This window comes from Otolemur garnettii, unplaced genomic scaffold, assembly GCF_000181295.1.
Source record: "Otolemur garnettii isolate 467f Iridium unplaced genomic scaffold, OtoGar3 scaffold00139, whole genome shotgun sequence".
NCBI classification, from domain to species: Eukaryota; Metazoa; Chordata; class Mammalia; order Primates; family Galagidae; genus Otolemur; species Otolemur garnettii.
Window position 1 is genome coordinate 841,566 of NW_003852534.1, and position 17,044 is coordinate 858,609.

Genomic DNA, 17,044 nt, shown 5'->3' on the forward strand with positions numbered 1-17,044 from the left:
GATGCTCCCTCTAGTGATGCTGGAGATGCTCCCTAGTTGAAGTGCTCCCTTGGGAAGCTCACAGTGCTCCTCAGAAACAAAGTCCTGACATCACAAATGAAGCGGAGTTGACTGGGAAGCACCGTAGCTTGGGGTCTCCAGCTGTGTTTGCCACCATTTCAGAGGGACCATTCATCTTGTAAACAGATGACTTGAATTTACAATATCTATAAATACAGCGCAGTACTGTAAATATATTTTCTCTTTATGATTTCTTATCTTTAGCTTACTTTACTATAAGTATACAATATAAAATACATACAAAATATGTGTTAATTGACTGTTTATGTTATTAGTGGGGCTTACAGTCAATAGCAGGCTGTCACTAGTTACGAGTGTGGGAATCAAAAGTTACACTCGTATTTCCAGCTCGGGGCAGGGACATCTCTAACCTAAGGTGACCAGATTTTAACATTGGTAAAGTGGGACACCATTGACCAGGAGTAGGGGGAGGGGTTCTTAGTTAAATCTTTGGTCTATATTGAGTAACAAAAGTTTTCATAGAATGCAAAAATAGTATTGTAATATATATTTTTTAATTTCAACATAAGTACAGTTTACAAATATAATACATTTTAAAAATTATGTATAGTATTATTTTATTCTTTGGCTTATTTCTCATCTGAGTGATTTTTTTTATTAGATTCCTGTCATTCTTTAAAGGGTCATGAAATTTTTCACAAGAATTTGTTAAATTATATTTCACACATAAAATGGCTTTCAAAGTCTCTACACTTCATTGTGATTTTTCTGATGTCCACACTTTATTTACCGTAGGAAAAACACGTTCAATCGCAGCCTTAGTTCCTGGTAAGGACAGCGCGTGTCCCACAATTTTTAGTGCATTATTGTGTGGAACATGGTTTGTTTCAAAATGATGAAATATTTCTAACCATTTGTTCTCTATTGTGATTTTTGCTGATGCCCAAGATTTAACCTTTTCCTTATCAATATATTTTTTAAATAATAATACCTTGTAAGTCATGTCACTTTCAAGGCTGGCGCTAGACTTTTTGCTGCCACTATAAAAATATAAATAATACGAGTACTGTCTGCTAAATTTATGAAATAAATAAATTACTTACCTAAATTATCTGAATAGCTGATTTGTTGACATCAGTTGTTTAACTAGCACTAGCATGTAGTACAATGTGTATTGTCTGAGAGACAGTGACAAAATGTTTCATCCTTGCCAATGCCAAAAAATGCCATTGTTCAATAAGTCCAAACAATGGTGGTCAAATTCTAACAACTGATCAACAATGCGAACTTTGATAAGCAGTTCTCAATAATCAGTTCTCAACAATTATTTGTTATTATTAAATTTAACATTATAAAATTAACAAAAATAATATAAAACTCATAACCTGGAGAAATAGCCAGATGGCAGTTGAAAACTGTATATTCCCTTCCCATTCTCCTGCCGTTCCCTAGCTTGTCGTGCATTCTTTCCCAAAATTGGGACTTTTTAAAAATACCACGGCATGTGGGACAAATCATTAAAAATCAGGACTGTCCTGCCAAAAGCTGGACGTCTGGTCACCTTACCCTAACCACGTAGGAGCTCAGGGTTGGCTGTGAATTCAGTGGATGTGTTATGCTCTGCCTACATAAACACTTTCACAGAGATCTTCTCTGGTTATTGATTTTTGATTTTTAGGTTCAGTAACTATGGAAATAATTTCTAGATGTAAAGCCAATATTTTATTCTTGGTTTCTGACATGTAATCCAATCTATTGATTAGGTAAAGGATCTGGAGAGCTCTAAAATTAAGGTGTAGTTTCTGTACAAAAGGTGCATTTAGGCTCAGCCACATGCACCCACCACATGTATGGACACACACATCACAGGCAGCAGGTGTGTGGATGGGGCACAGGGATAAACATTCAGCTCTGGGGCACAGGGATAAACGTTCAGCTCTCTGGGCTGAACACCAGCACCAACCTGCAGAATCCTTGTCTGAGGCCAGCAGGGCCCCTGGATTATCTGGAACTGTGCACAGGAGTCCACCCTAGACACAGAAATTGTGCTTGTACCTCAGGCCTGTCCATAGAAAGCATATGTCAACATATCTTAAATAAAACTATTTGGGCACTTGCTGAGTCCTTGTGGATTGGAGAAATGAACCTTGAACTTATTTGTGAATGGGTTATGTCTGGCTTGTCTGGTGGCTTAAGTGAATCACAAGGCACAAAATCACCTGCAGAGACCTAGCAGGTGAGCAGACTCCTACCCCTCTCTGCTGCCAGACAGGACTAAAGATGGACAGAGACAGAGAGATATACAAAGAAGAGACAAAGGGACAGAGACTGAGAAACGAGAGACTGAGACAGAAAGAAAGAGAGAGGTAGGGAGACAGAGACAGAGACAGAGAGAGAGGGAGAGGGAGGCAGACGGAGACAGAGAGAGAGAGGGAGGCAGACGGAGACAGAGAGAGGGAGAGAGGCACAGCCAGGCACTGACAGACTGTGCCTGTGTTTCGGCCTCCACACCGTCGGCCTGGGAATGGTGACAGCTGAGAGCTCCATTTTTTCCCTGCCTGACCTTGAGACAACCTGGCCCTGAAATGGAGGCTGCTGCTTTCATGATCACAGGAGGAGTGGAGGAAGGCCAGGAGATCTCTGCACCGGTGTGGCCATCAGCGGGCCATGGTAGTCCAGGTCCACCTGTGATTTGCAGGCTGTAGTTGATTTGTACCTCCTGGTTAAATTACTCACCAGAAACTGAACTACAGTCATTGTTTGTTTCTTTGTTTTAACTTTTGCTTTTCAGAATATTTCTAAAATACTGGTTCCAGGGCAGCGCCTGTGGCTCAAAGGAATAGAGCACCATATGCCAGAGGTGGCGGGTTCAAACCCAGCCCCGGCCAAAAACTGCAAAAACTGCAAAAAAAAAAAAAAAAAAAAAAAAAAAAAAAAATATATATATATATATATATATACACACACACACACATATTCATTCTGTTTTGTGAAGACCTTTGGGTTGACATAATCAAGTCTGGAGTGACTTAGCTACTTGCCCTCCTTCAGCACGGGCCTGAGAACAAAGTCGTATTTCAGGAAAATGTGCATAGGAAGGTGGGAGGAGAGCCTGATGGTGCTGTAGGAACCCCCCAGCTGGGGGAGATGCTTAGTGACAGACAGGTGCAATGCTGTGTCAGCACTGTCAGTGTTACACTAAACGTGAGCATCAGTGTCTGAAGACTTTTATCTTTGTCTTTAAAGTTAGACTTTTTAAAAAGGGTGTGGTCAGCAATATTTTAAAAGAAAGACACATGATCATGAGTTGGACATAATTCATTTACAAATATTATGGCCCTTTGTCCACACTAGCTGTGTCTGAGTTTGCCTGAAGATGTGGCCAGGAGACTGCTGGGCTAACCCCACCCCACCCCCAGGTTCCAGGGGCCCCCTGAAGGGGGCTGTGGGGGCGTTGGTGTCCCTGGTCTGGACATGGCCTTCCTTCTGACTCAGACATGTTTTTAAGCCATGCCGTTTCTCAGTTCTGGCTTACAGATGACTGCTGGTTACAAGCAAACTTGTATCTGGGGCTTCACAACCTTGACTTTGAGGACCAGAGGCCGTATTGCTTCAGCATCACAGCAGGCCACGGGAAGAGTCACTTTTTCAACGTGGATCTCGGCAGTGAGCTGGTGATGTGGGAGAAGTCATTCCAAAAAGCAACCTTCATGGAAGTTCAAAGAACTGGGGTAAGCAGCAGCTCACTCTTTCTCATCACAGACATCCTCGGAATGCCTGAAACCCAGTAATTAGAGTGTATCCTACATATAACAGCTTATTTCAGGAAAATACCAAGTGTTCAAAAGGTGAGGATTTTTTATCTGAGTCATGATGTCAAAATGAATTTTGTGCTTGGTGGATCACACAGGCTCTTGTGTGGGCAAGTGAGGCAGAGTATTGTGCATCTATATTTGCATTTAATGTGAGGACAAGGGCTAGACAGCTTTCCAGGGAGAGACTCAGCAGACACCACTGATCTAATTCCTGACTGGTGGCAAAACTCGCTAGAGGCAGCATTACGGGAGGCAAAACACCCAGCTCACAAATGAATGTATATGGTGAAGTTAGCTGGGTGTTTGCAAAATTTAAAGCACTAATGGCCCTTCCTCTCGATCTTAATAGTTCAAAATAGCTTTTGTGTCTGAATTGCTTTTCTCTTCTTGATAACAGCAAATAAATTACTCACAAATTTGAATGTATGTTGTCTGAGTGGAGAGGGGAAAATGTATTATGATCCTCATTATGGTAAATAGCAGGACGATCCCTTCACACGGGAAACGCACTGCTGGAAATAAGAACGTCAGGAAGTAAATGAAGCAGCGGGTCACAGAGGAGGTTCCCTCCACACTGGCGTCTGCACTCACTCCTGACAAGCATCCGTGACTCCTAGCATGTGAACTTAGGGACTACAGACAGCCACTTTTAAAAAGGGTTATTTGAATGTGAACGTATCGTTGCTGTTCATCTCTCACCCGTGTTGTCCGGATGTGTAGGGCTCCTGGGAGCGCCTAACAGCAGCAGGCGTGTGTATCATGCCCAGTGGCCGGCGCTGACCCAGGGCTCGTGGACACTGCCTCAACACGCCTCCCCTTTCTCACAGGGCTACAGTTTTCTCCTTGCATTGGGCTTCGTAAATTGGAAGTATGCTTGATTCCTGCTGCTTATATTAACCTTTCTATCGAGACATCCAACCCACTTAGCCATCACACATTACCCGTCAGAAGTGAAGCTACTAGCTGTAGAATCTCCCATGTCTATGATTATGGGACATAATCAAACGTGTAATGACACAGAGCCACTCAGAATCCTCAGGACCCAGAGTCGTCATTAGGAGGCCAAGTGACGGAGCACTAGGGAAGAGGGGGACCCTCTGTTCCACTCCCGGTAACAGTAACAGCAGCCCTCCTTTAGCAGAGTAGAGAGCCTCCCTGCAGCCACCCAGGCTGGGTGCCAGGGTCAGATGGCTTTTCAGTCTGGTTTAAGGTGAAGACACCTAGGAGAAGATGTCCTGACTAGGATAACTCTGTAACGTTCTAGTGGTGGAGGGAGGGGGAATGCTGGCAGCTCCACCCAGTACCCAGCTGCAGCAGAGCAAGTGCCTGGATCCTGCCAGGTTGCGAGTTCTCGGGGCATCTGAGAGAACAGGACGTCACCTGCACAGACCTTACCAGGTTCAGCGCTGTCCTTGTTAAGAAAAGGGCTGGGATGGGAGGATGGAGCTTTAATAGTCAGGGCCTCTCTCCTGGAGGAGCGGTTCACCCCCTTTAAGCACCACTGCTATTTGCACAAGAAGGATAGAAGGATAATTCCCGCCTGGCAGAGAGAACTGAACCGGGACACTGAGGGGCCATTTGATAGCATGGAAGATCTGAGGGTGGGCTGGTGGCACTCAGCAACATGCCTGCTCTGTCCTGCCCCACCCTGCCCCATCCTGCCCCATCCTTTCCTGTCGTGCTCTGTCTTGCCCTGTCCTGCCCCATCCTGCCTCATCCTGCTCCATCCTGCTCTATCCTGCCAGGACACAGGTTGCCAGAGTGTCCACACTGTCTGTGCCACCCACTAGCCACTCACTTTGCAGCCATCTCATGATCAGTCGACAATTGTGGCATTGCATCCCTGTGTTCCAATGACCCTCACTGTACTTAGTCATGGCCCCAAAGCACAAGAGTGGACCTGGTGGCACCTGTCTCAGCTGCTCTGTTTTCTATAAGGCGTTGTTTTTAGTCTCTTACTGTGCCTGGTTTATAAGTTACACTTCATTATGGGTGTGTGTAGGATCCGACACCATCCTCAGGTTCAGGCACCCACTGGGGGGCTTGGAACATATTTTCAGCAGATAAGGGAGGGAATTAAAGTTTAATGTGTGGGTTGCTTTGATTGCTCTTTTGTTTATATCTGGTTTCTTGGTGTGGTTTGTGCTATTTTGTGTGACCAGAGAAGTTTCCTCCAGCTCACTCCATGGGGCTTTTCTGCCTGAAAAGCTCTGAAAGGCTTTCAGAGGGGGAGTTGGGCTGGCAGGTGTTGCCTGCCAGTGGCCAGTGGCTGCCCCCCGCCCCTGAGTCCAGAAGGACCCTCCTCACCGTCCTGGCCCCAGAGCTGCTGTTGTGTGGGCATCACAGATAACAAAGTTATGAGACGAAATATTTTCAGTACAGCATAACTAGATACATGTGTGTCCAAGAGAGAGAAGACAGAGAGCTGGACACTGGCTGCCTTTTTGCCTTTTCAGTTCTAAGGAGCTGGGACAATAACCTTGAATAAGTTACTTAACCTGCCTAATTATTGGCGTATTTATTTCTAACAGGATTACTATGTTATCTCTTTGAATGACATTATGAAATTTAATTAATTGACATTTATGAGGCAGTTCTCATGGAAATATGCAAAACATAATTTCCTTAAATACTTAAATTAATTTTCTAGATAAATTTTTAAGAAATCTCAGCCTTGAGTTATTTCTAAAAAAATCTCTCACTAGTGTTAATGAGAGGTTTTGTGTTACTGTGTGGAATCTGGCATACAATAAAAAATATAAGTATGTCTTATTGTTTCTCCTGAACAAAAGAAATAAACCAAGAAAATGTAAGAGGAAGCCAAGTGAAACATTAAACAGCGCTTAGGTTAGAACAGATTTATGGGGTCATTAAGAGGTAATTATTAGTTTTTTACCAGAAGCTCCAGTTCAATTACACAATTAAGTGTTAGATGATTTTTATTCTGTACAGGAACCTTATTGCAATTCTAATTTACCTGGTTCTTTTCAGATGTGGTTTGGCAGTGGAGCTATTTTAGGTTAAAGCCATCAATCTAATTGTGTGGCTTGTGCTGATTCAAATGTTTGGTTTCCCTTAAAGACAGACTAATTGCACAAATGGCTTAGGATGGCTTGTCCTCGGTAGGGACCCATCTTATCCCGCTGAGTATTTCCGGATCCCTGAGAGGACAGACTGGGGGCTTCTCACTGCCATGGAGCCTCATCTAAATTCATGTTAAAATCGAGCTTTTCCTGTAAGTTGTTGTTCATTTGGTTAAAACACTCCCTAAAGTAAGACTTTCAATAACTTCATGAATGACTCCATGTTAAAGTTATTCAATGCATTCATCACAAACTTTGTTAAAGGTCTAAATTTTGTTTCTAACAAGTATATGACAGCATGATGTGAACCTTTTGAAGGCCGATGGTCACGAGTTTGAATGTTCACATCTGCAGCCCACAGCTGCACACGACCTCCTGGTTAGGTCCCTGGGAACAGAGGGGTGACAGCCACCTGGAGCAGTTTTATTGGTCCTGCTTGTGAGTGTGATAAAAGCCAACAGGTCCTGACGTGGAGATGCAGGGTGAAGTCAGCACCCGCCAGGGAGGCTGGTGACTCGGGGACGTCTTATCTGGGGCTCCCACTCCTGGCGGGTTTTCACACAGGAGCTATAACTTGAATTGTAGTTACATTTATCCAACATAAATAGCTCCTGTGGAACTATTTGGAAAAGGTAGGTATGAAGGGAAAAAGGAGAAAGCAATTTTTCCAAGGACGAGGTTAAGAAAATAGTATATTTTCAGCTAACTTTCGAGAGCAAAAGAAGAGAGTGAATTTGCTGAAAATCACAAGAAAATTAAATGGCAGAGGTGCCAGGCAGAGGAGCAAACACCTCCACATCTGTGTCAGTTCTCTGTGGCTGCCACGGTAAACATCACTCGCTCTGAGAGCAGAGGACAAAGCTGTTGTCTCCCCTACAATCCTGCAGAGCTAGTGCAGTGGCCAGTACAGCAGCTCCTTTCAGGGGACTTTGGGAGACTCTGTTCCCGGGGTTTTCCACCAATGCCCAGGGACAGCCGCCCCACCTGCCAGGCCCTTCCTCTGCCTTCCCAGGCAGCAAGGGCCCCTCATCTCCCCTCACACTTCTCTCTCTGGCCCCTGTGGGAGACATTCTCCACTATTAAGGACTTGTGTCATTTGATTGGAATGTTACAGGATAATCCAAGTTTTTTAATTTAATCACAAGTGAAACGTCCTTTTGCCGCGGAAGGATACACATTCATAGGTGTTGGGTACTGTGTCAGAGGCTGTCACTGTGCTGATGGGGCCAGGTCACGACACAGAGCTCTTCCCACCTGGCTCCAGCTGGCCCATATCTGCAGAAGCGTCTGGGTGTGTGAGCGTGAAGAGCTGGTGGATCACCTGGTGGAGCTTCCAGAAGCAGGGAGCCACCACGAGCAATTTATTAATGACTTTTCCTTACAAGTTTGTGTAGAAGGAAAATTAGGAAGACCGTAAGGAAATTACTTTGTTAAAATACTGATTGACTTTGGATTCTGGTGGGACACATGGGCCTACCTAGATAATCACTCTACGTCACAGAACTCATTCCAGCTGCAAATACTCTAGACGTTGCTCTCGGGAGCAGTTTGCTCAAGCTTTATTCAGGGTTTCACCATTCACAGACTTGCCAAGCAAATTCTGGTCCCTGCCCCTTCCCTCAACCTGGGTCCCCGAGTAGAGTGTGTAGGAGCCTCACTTTCTCTAGCTCTCCCCGCATGCGACCTCCCCACCCTTCCTAAGGTGATATAGCCTCCCACTCCCAGACACTCTGCACCCCCACTACATGGCTGTGGTTTTTGGAAGGAGCTGCTGCCCATCTTTGGCGTGCTCTGTCCCCCAGCCCAACCCTGGCGCTCCAAGACACATCCCCTTGGCCCTCTGACAGTGACCCCCTGTGCCCCCTGGTGCACCTGTCATGTCCTGCCTCACCTACCCTGGGGTGCCTCCAGCCCAGAGCTTCCCTCATGAGTCATAGCCCCCCCCCCCCAAGGAAGGACATGCACAGTGTAAGGCTTCCAGGAGGGACAGTACACGCTGAAATGGGAAGGGCAGGGGGAGGGCACGGAGGAGCCAGACAGAGGAGTGCTGCCCCACGGGGCCTCAGCAGCTGCCAGTGACAGCCACCGGCCTGCACCTGTTCTAGAAGCTCCTATGTATGGCTTGTGGTAAAGGTTGGCAGGAAGTCCCCTGAGGAAGTTAATCCAGAGGGAAGGAGGGCCTAGGGACAGGGGACCCACACACCCACCTGCCTTCCTCGCGCCCTGGGGCTGAGGTGGGCAGTCCACAGAGGACACAGACACTCAGCAGGGATGAGAGGAGGCAGTGAAGCATCAGAAGCCTTCATCAGGGACCTGCACTTGGCCAGAGACTGCATTTGCTCTCTTGCTCCTTGTGACTGGGAAGGCAGCTCCAGGGACACTGTGAGGTTCCCTGAAGGCAGGATGGTCGCGGCCCATGACAGCCAGCTCAGAGCTGTGGGGTCTGCCCTGAAGCCACGTGTGCTGGGCCCCTGCTGCCCTTCTCTGGGCGCAGAGAACTCAGGATAAGTGTATGGTCCCACCCTGTCCTCAGGGGGTCACTGTGGCTGTGATGCTGGAACAGGCAGTCCTGGGGACTCAGAGAACTGCTGAGGACAAGCAGGTCAGTGTTCAGATCAGCTGTGCTGTGTCCAAAAATTAGTTGTGTTCTTTAATTGCTTGTTTAGCCATTTGCCTTGATTTTGTAAGTAAAACCAAACTTGTAAAAGATTATGAGAGTGTGCATTTGAGTGGAACACACTCTCTGTTTATTCTAAATAATAATCCTAAGGGCAGCATTGGTCAATGCCAGATCCTGGTCTGGAGTCCATTTCTGTGCTGGGCAGAACACACACTGCAGGGTGGAGTCTGAGAGGCTGGAGCCAGGGTCCAGTGTCCAGCCTGAACATGGGAAGTGTGTGGGTGTCTCTGAACCCTGGTGCTTTCCTCTGAGGCAGAGATAGCGCTAACTGTCCTTTCTGTGTTCAAGGACTGCACCTGGATGTGGTCATGCAAGGCCAGGGTAGAAAGGCGTGTTAGGAGTCACGGCTGACTGCACACTGCACCCTGGCATGTAGTGTGTGTGTGTGTGTGTGCATGCATGCACGCTGTGTGTATGTGAGTGTGTGTGTCTGTATGCTGTGTGTATACAATGTGTGTTTGTAGGGGGTGCATGTGTGTGCTGCCTATATGTGATGTGTGTATATTTTTGTGAATGCACATTTGGGAGTGTGTGTGTGGTGTGTATATGTGATGTGTGTTGGTGTGCATGTGTGATGTGTGTGTGTGGTAAGTGTGTGGTATGTGTATGTGATGTGTGTTGCTGTGCGTGTGTGGTGTGTATGATGTATATGTGGTGTGCGTATGTGATGTGTGTGTATATGGTGTATATGTGGTATGTGTGTGGTGTGCGCATGTGGTGTGTGCACCTGCAGACCATCTTGGTGGATGCTACAGGAAAAGTCCATGACACCAGGACACACCCCAGATCCCAGTGGAGGTGGCCCCTGTTCCAGTGAGCCCAGGCTCCTATAAGGAGAAGGACAGGTTCCCAGTAACATCAGGTCTCTGCACACACCACAGAGCAAACTGCACCCCATAAAGGGGGCTGGACACGGGGGCTCAGTCCCCAGACCCAGGGGACGTCCACACTACAAGCCCGTGAGATGTGGCCTGCTGCTGGCCCTCCTTGTTCTGCCTCAAGCCTATGAGGGGCCTGCAGCTTTGCTTCCACTGCTAAGGTTGAGGAAACAGTCCTCAACACTGAAACTCGGTTCACCTGTGAGCGTCCAGCCTGCGGCCTGCTCCTAGCTCCCTAGGAGTAACTAACACACATCAGCAGTGTGGACACAGCTTCCGCGCGTGCCTTGGACTTGATGTGACAACATAAAGATTCTTCCGGGGTCCCTTCTCCAAACACCAGAAATGAGTGTGTGAGTCCGTCTCGCAGGAACCTAAACCAGTAAAGACGTGGTTCACCTGTGCGTCTGAGAAATACCCAAATGGAACCATTTTCATTTGATTCTCCTGTAACAATACACCAGGCGTCCTCAAACTACGGCCCGCGGGCCACATGCAGCCTACCAAGGACATTTATCCGGCCCACCTGGTGTTTTTGCTGCCCGCTGCCTGTCCTGCTTAGCAGCCGAATCATCCTGGGACCCGCAGTCTGGCCCTCCAATGGTCTGAGGGACAGTGAACTGGCCCCCTGTTTAAAAAGTTTGAGGACCCCTGCAATACACCTTCCTGTGTGTATCATCACCATGTGATCCCTTCAGATGGAGTCAACATCCTCTTTTGGAATTTATTTTTCATTTATTATTCATAAACCTACCTAAACTCTTTCAGTTGGAAACTCTATTGATCAAAGAAAGTGCTTCTGCTTTTGAAGTCAAAAATAGACCCAGCATATTCAGAATGCCAGGCGCCAGGCTGGGCTAACTGGCTTCTGTTTTGAGTGCTTGTTAATTTTTTTCTATTATTATTATTAAATCATAGCTGTGTACATTAATGCAATCATGGGGTACAATGTGCTGGTTTTAGATATAATTTGAAATGCTTTCATCAAACTTGTCAACATAGCCTTCACGGCATTTTCTTAGTTATTGTGTTAAGACATTTATATTCTACACCTAGTAAATTTCACATGTACCCTTGTAAGATGCACCGTAGGTGTGATTGTTAATTATAACCCTCCAAGATGCCACCAGACAGAGAATCCAGAGTCTCTATCTGCAAAACCCAGTCAGCATCCCTGTGGCGACTCTCCACCCTGTGCATGTCTCTCCACCTGTGTGTCCCATGGACTCAGGTCCCCTGGGATACTCCATCCAGCATTTCCTGGTGGTATCACCTGTTTGTTACAAAGGAAACTGACTTCCCTTTGCTCAATCAGACACACTTTAAGACAAAGCACTGGTACGTCTAGGAGACCTGACAATTAAGTTTGTGAACTTGCCACCATGCACTTAGTTGGCAGCACTACACAAACAGCTCAGTGAGGTTCCATAGCCTTAGTGAATCTGTGTCCCACAGCTGTGTTCGTGTTGACATGTGGCAGTGTCTTGTTGAGAGGCATTCATTATTGTTGTGTGATTTTTGTGTGCTGTACTGAGAATGTCAAAACCTGAATCAGAGCAATAAACACTAGATTTCTTGTTAAACTTGGCAAGAGTGGATGTGAAATCAGGCCATGTTAGTCCAAGTTTATGGGGATAATGCCATGAAGAAAACAGCAGTGTATAAATGGATCAAATGTTTTTCTGAGGGGAAAGAAAGTATCACTGATGAAGAGAGGTCAGGGCAAGCAGTAACGAGCAGAACTAATGAAAACATTGCAAAAAATCTTTCAAGTTGTGCATCAGAATCATTAGCTGACTGTGAGAAGTATGACAAACCAAGTAACACAGAGAAACAGGAAAATCTTGACGAACATCTTGGCATGAGAAAGGCGTGGTTCTTGCATCACGACAATGCACCAGCTTACACAGCACTGTGGGAGGGAGTTCTAGCCAGTAAACAAATAACTGTATTAGAGCAGTCTCCCTACTCACCTGATCTGGAGCCCAGTGACTCCCAAAGTTAAAGGAAATATTGAATGGAAGACACTTTGATGACATTCAGTACAACAAGGGTAATATAATGACAGCTCTGATGACCATTCCAGGAATTCCAAAATTGTGTGGAAGAGCTGACTAGGTGCTGGCACAGGTGCTCAGCTTCCCAGGGGAGTTGAAGGGCTGACTAGGTGCTGGCACAGGTGCTCAGCTTCCCGGGGGAGTTGAAGGGCTGACTAGGGCTGGCACAGGTGCTCAGCTTCCCGGGGGAGTTGAAGGGCTGACTAGGGCTGGCACAAGGTGCTCAGCTTCCCGGGGGAGTTGAAGGGCTGACTGGTGCTGGCCCTGGTGCTCAGCTTCCCGGGGGAGTTGAAGGGCTGACTAGGTGCTGGCACAGGTGCTCAGCTTCCCGGGGGAGTTGAAGGGCTGACTAGGTGCTGGCACAGGTGCTCAGCTTCCTGGGGGAGTTGAAGGGCTGACTAGGGCTGCCACAGGTGCTCAGCTTCCCAGGAAGACTTCCAAGGTGGCTGTAGTGACAACCAGCAATGACATAGGAAACACTTTTTCTAGCATGAGTTTTCCAGCTGAATTGTCAGACCTTCATATTCTAAATTTTCTTAGAACTTAACCTTTCTAAGTCAAGTTTAAAGTATAATCAAGAGACACAAAATACATATGAAAAGATGCAGTGGCCCAGTATGTTGGTGCCAAACTAAAAGGACTCCAAGTCTCTAGATTTCAACTTGTCCCCAGGGCTCACAAAGCCAGGCTGCAGTGTCCCCTGGGGCTCAGGGCATTCCTCACCCCAGCAGGCAGGATGCCCCCAGCTGCTCCCCAGGAGGAGGACCGGTGGGTCTGTGGCCTCCTCACCATTGCTACCTAAATCCTAGACCTTCCAGCCACACGCTGGGCCAGGCTCGTGGTCTCAGCTCCAAAGTCATCCTTAACTGGTATTGCCAGCTGCTCCTTGGCCTTTCACCTGCACTCCTCTGGGGGACCTCTGGGCCTGGGTTCCTCCTGTTTCTCTGTGTTGGGACAACAGGGCAGGCTGGGCTCCTTGGACAGGTGGTCTGTGTCAGTTCTCCATGGCTTCACAGAGCCTTTCCAAGGCCACATGCATCTCTTGTCCATTCCTCAATGGAAGATTAATTTGTCAGCGGCATAGACACCATTGTCACAGCATAAGGCACTGTGTTCCCACCAGCATCCCTATCTGCTCCAGGTCCCTCCTGTCACCAAGGCCTCCCAAGCTCTTCTGGGGACATACTGTCCGTGGCACACTGCCTGTCACTGGGGCTTTCTGTACAGCACACTGTGCCTGGACCACTGGACTCCTCCCTGTGTGTGGGCTGTGTGTGTCACAGCCTCTTCCTGTCGGTGGTGGTTTTCTGTGACCTGTCACTGGTGACCTTCCTGGGAGGCTCGTGTGCCCCAGATGGCAAGTACACTGGGGCTGACCTCAGGGTGGATGTTCAGGGCACTGAAGGGACACCCAGGCAGGGCAGCTCCCTGGGAATTATAGAGGTCAATAGCCAGGTAAGGATAGAACAGGCTATTGGTGAGAAAGAGTGCTGGGCACTGGATGCCGGACTCTGGGTGGAAATTTTGTTTTAAATCTCTGAATTGAGTTTCTTCCACGGTAGAGCTGAGTCTCCCAGTGAACTGGCGACAAAGTGTGGTTGTGAAGGATGATGTTTAGGGTGCTCTTGGTACAAATGGGCCTGTCTGAATATTTCCCAGAAATACACTGCTGTATGGATTGGGTTGTGGCTGGCCATTTATTTCTCTAAAAGCCATTATTGCTTAATTTAATTAGATTGGAACTGAGAGCGCTGGTGGTAATGTTTCTATTTCTGCTCCTTAAATCATTTCAGGGCATAATCCAATCCTCCAATTAGCATTCCCATCTTGGGAGGACACAGCCAAATTAGCTCTTATTAATTGTTCCATTTTAAAGTCTCCTCTCTCCCACGTTAACCCTCCTGTTGCCGAGGGGGCCTGAGGGGAAGACCACAGTCCATGGAGCCTGAGCCTGTCTGAGAAACGCATGGTTTGTGGCAGGGGATCCTACTGTGCTTTGCACCGCAACCTCAGAGTCTCAAACATACATTGCACAGCAGGCACCCCCAAAATCTTCGAAACAACAATGTATTCTAAAGATAGAATACATTTCTCACTATTTGTTTCTCTTTGGTGTAGACTCTAAACCAAGTTTATTATTATTATTACTATTTCAGATGAATAGGAGAGCACATATGACTAGGTCACAAAGTTTACTTTTGTAAGGTTAAAGTCAGAGGTGTAGTTGTGTACACAGTGAGCCCTGCACCTGTGCAATGCACCTGAGCCCTGTACCTATGCAATGCACCAGAGCCCTGCACCTGAGCCCTGCACCCGTGCAATGCACCTGAGCCCTGCACCTGTGCAATGCACCTGAGCCCTGCACCTGTGCAATGCACCTGTTGGATGGGAACTTACTCAACCCCACCCCCACCCCACTTGAGTTTGAGTTTTTTCTAATGTGAGTATGCAGTTGTTAATCTACTTGTTTCAATTTAACCACTTAAAAAAATTAACTCATGGTGTATCAAACATTTAAGACACAAAACTATAAAAGTCCTCATCTTATCAGCCTAGGGAAAGAATTTATGAAGAAGACCTCACTGGCAATTACAGCAAAACAAAAATAAATAAATGGGACCTGATCAAGTTAAAATGTTTCTGCACAGCGAAGGACACAGCCAACAAAACACAGAGGTGCCCCTGAGAATGGGAGAAGATTTGCTTGCTGGGAATCTGACAAAGGACTGATAACCAGAATCTACAGAGAACTCAAGCAGAAGAGCCAACCACCCAATAAACCAATTGTTTTCAAAATTTGTGTGTGGAGCTGTCAAGAAGAATGCCACACCATGCATTGCCTGAATAAAGCAGGACTAAGCTGGGCTTTACCTTTTAAAATTTCACTTAAAAAGAAGTTTTCGCAGAACAAGTAGAAAACTAAAGCTAATGTTGACAAATTGAGTGATTCCAAGCACTGTACCCACACTGCATCTCGTAAAGCAGACGTCTGTGTTGAGACTGGAATACCCAGCTGCATTTGACAGTTGTGCAAGGCAACAATTGCTGCACACTGCCTGATTGTTGGCTTCTAGGAAGCCACACGCTTACTCTGAAGAGACCTTGTCAAAAAATCACCTGTTAACTGCTGTTTCCATGAATTAGACCCCAAAGGAATCGTTGAGTTCTATGCATGTTCCCAGGGTGGGGCCCTTATGAGCCGCAGGAGGCTGCACCCCCCAGGGCACACGGCTTTCCTGAGCCTGGAGTGCATGGGGCTGGGCTCACAGGTGAAGGTCACGGAAGCACACATGTGTGGGACGGAGCACATCTGAGCAACTCTGAGCTTGAGTACTGGAAGACCCTCTGCCCTCCCATCTGAACACCTGTGGAAAGACCGGAATGTTGAGAGACCTTTTCTTAACAATTTACCTTCTTGGAATTCCAGCAGCACTGGTCAGAGTGAGGAGCAGGCTGCAGCTCTGTTCCTGCTTTGGACAAAACAGGTGGAGACCGAGGCAGAGCTGGCCCAGGGCTTCTTCCTCTCAGCTCCTCACCCCTCTGCTGCTGTGAGGGGTAAAGGAGGCCACCAGGTGTCCTGTGTATGGGGAAATTGGAGGCTCTGAACATGGAATCCAGACCCACAGCTGCTCCGGGGTCGCTGGGCACACACAGAGTGGAGATGGGCACGAGCGACTCCGTGAAGCAGCTGCGTGGCAGATTTAAGCAATGAAATACTTGTGACAGTGGAGCTAAGTGAGGAAGCCACACATACCACCATCCCTCCAGTGAGCAGGTAGAACGACCCCCTTTGCACAAGGTCATGGGGTGCAGCCTCAGCCTCAGGCCCCAGCCAAGATGTCCCAGGTGGTGATGAGGGCTCAACTGCCGTCTCCACCTCAAAAGAGGTGCCGCCTTCCGTTCATGGTTTCTGTGGTTGCCTTGGTGGAAGAGAAGGTTCTTGATGTTGCTAACTTGGGGGGAGACCAAGGACTTGGTGCTCCATGCCCGTCCTGCAGGGCACGTTGCTGGACGTGGAACAGCGCAGGGGTGAGAATACGGGCACGCTATTAAACTGTCTTTGCCTTGGTTTTCTACTGTATGGAACGGGGCAGCAATTAATCCCCCAGAGCTGCTTTGAGGTTTGTAAATGGTCCACCTTGAGAAGCTAAAGGCAGTGCTAGCCCTGAATCGACATTCATAGGCACTCACCACACATGTGCACTTGGTGTTCACACTTGTGCACACACACCCCCAGACATGTGCACCTGGATGAGCACCCCCTGCACATGTGTGTGCACACCTGCACTCAGCCACCTGTGCACACCCGCACTCAGCCACCCGTGCACGTCCGCACTCGGCCAACCATGCACATCCCCACTCGGCCACCCGTGCACGCCTGCACTCGGCCACCCGTGCACACCCGCACTTGGCCACCTGTGCACATCCCCACTCGGCCACCCGTGCACGCCTGCGCTCGGCCACCTGTGCACGTCTGCACTCGGCCACCCGTGCACGTCCTGCACTCGGC

The 17,044-nt window shown here is 47.6% G+C and overlaps 1 protein-coding gene across 1 annotated transcript in view; it reads left to right on the forward strand.

Annotated features, from left to right (window-relative positions):
• Positions 1-17,044, forward strand: part of SNTG2 (syntrophin gamma 2) — a 192,357-nt gene that overhangs the window by 127,379 nt on the left and 47,934 nt on the right. Inside the window, exon 14 of the mRNA XM_012810587.1 lies at positions 3,546-3,752. Coding sequence (XP_012666041.1) covers positions 3,546-3,752 — 207 coding nt within the window. The remainder of the gene's footprint in view (positions 1-3,545; positions 3,753-17,044) is intronic.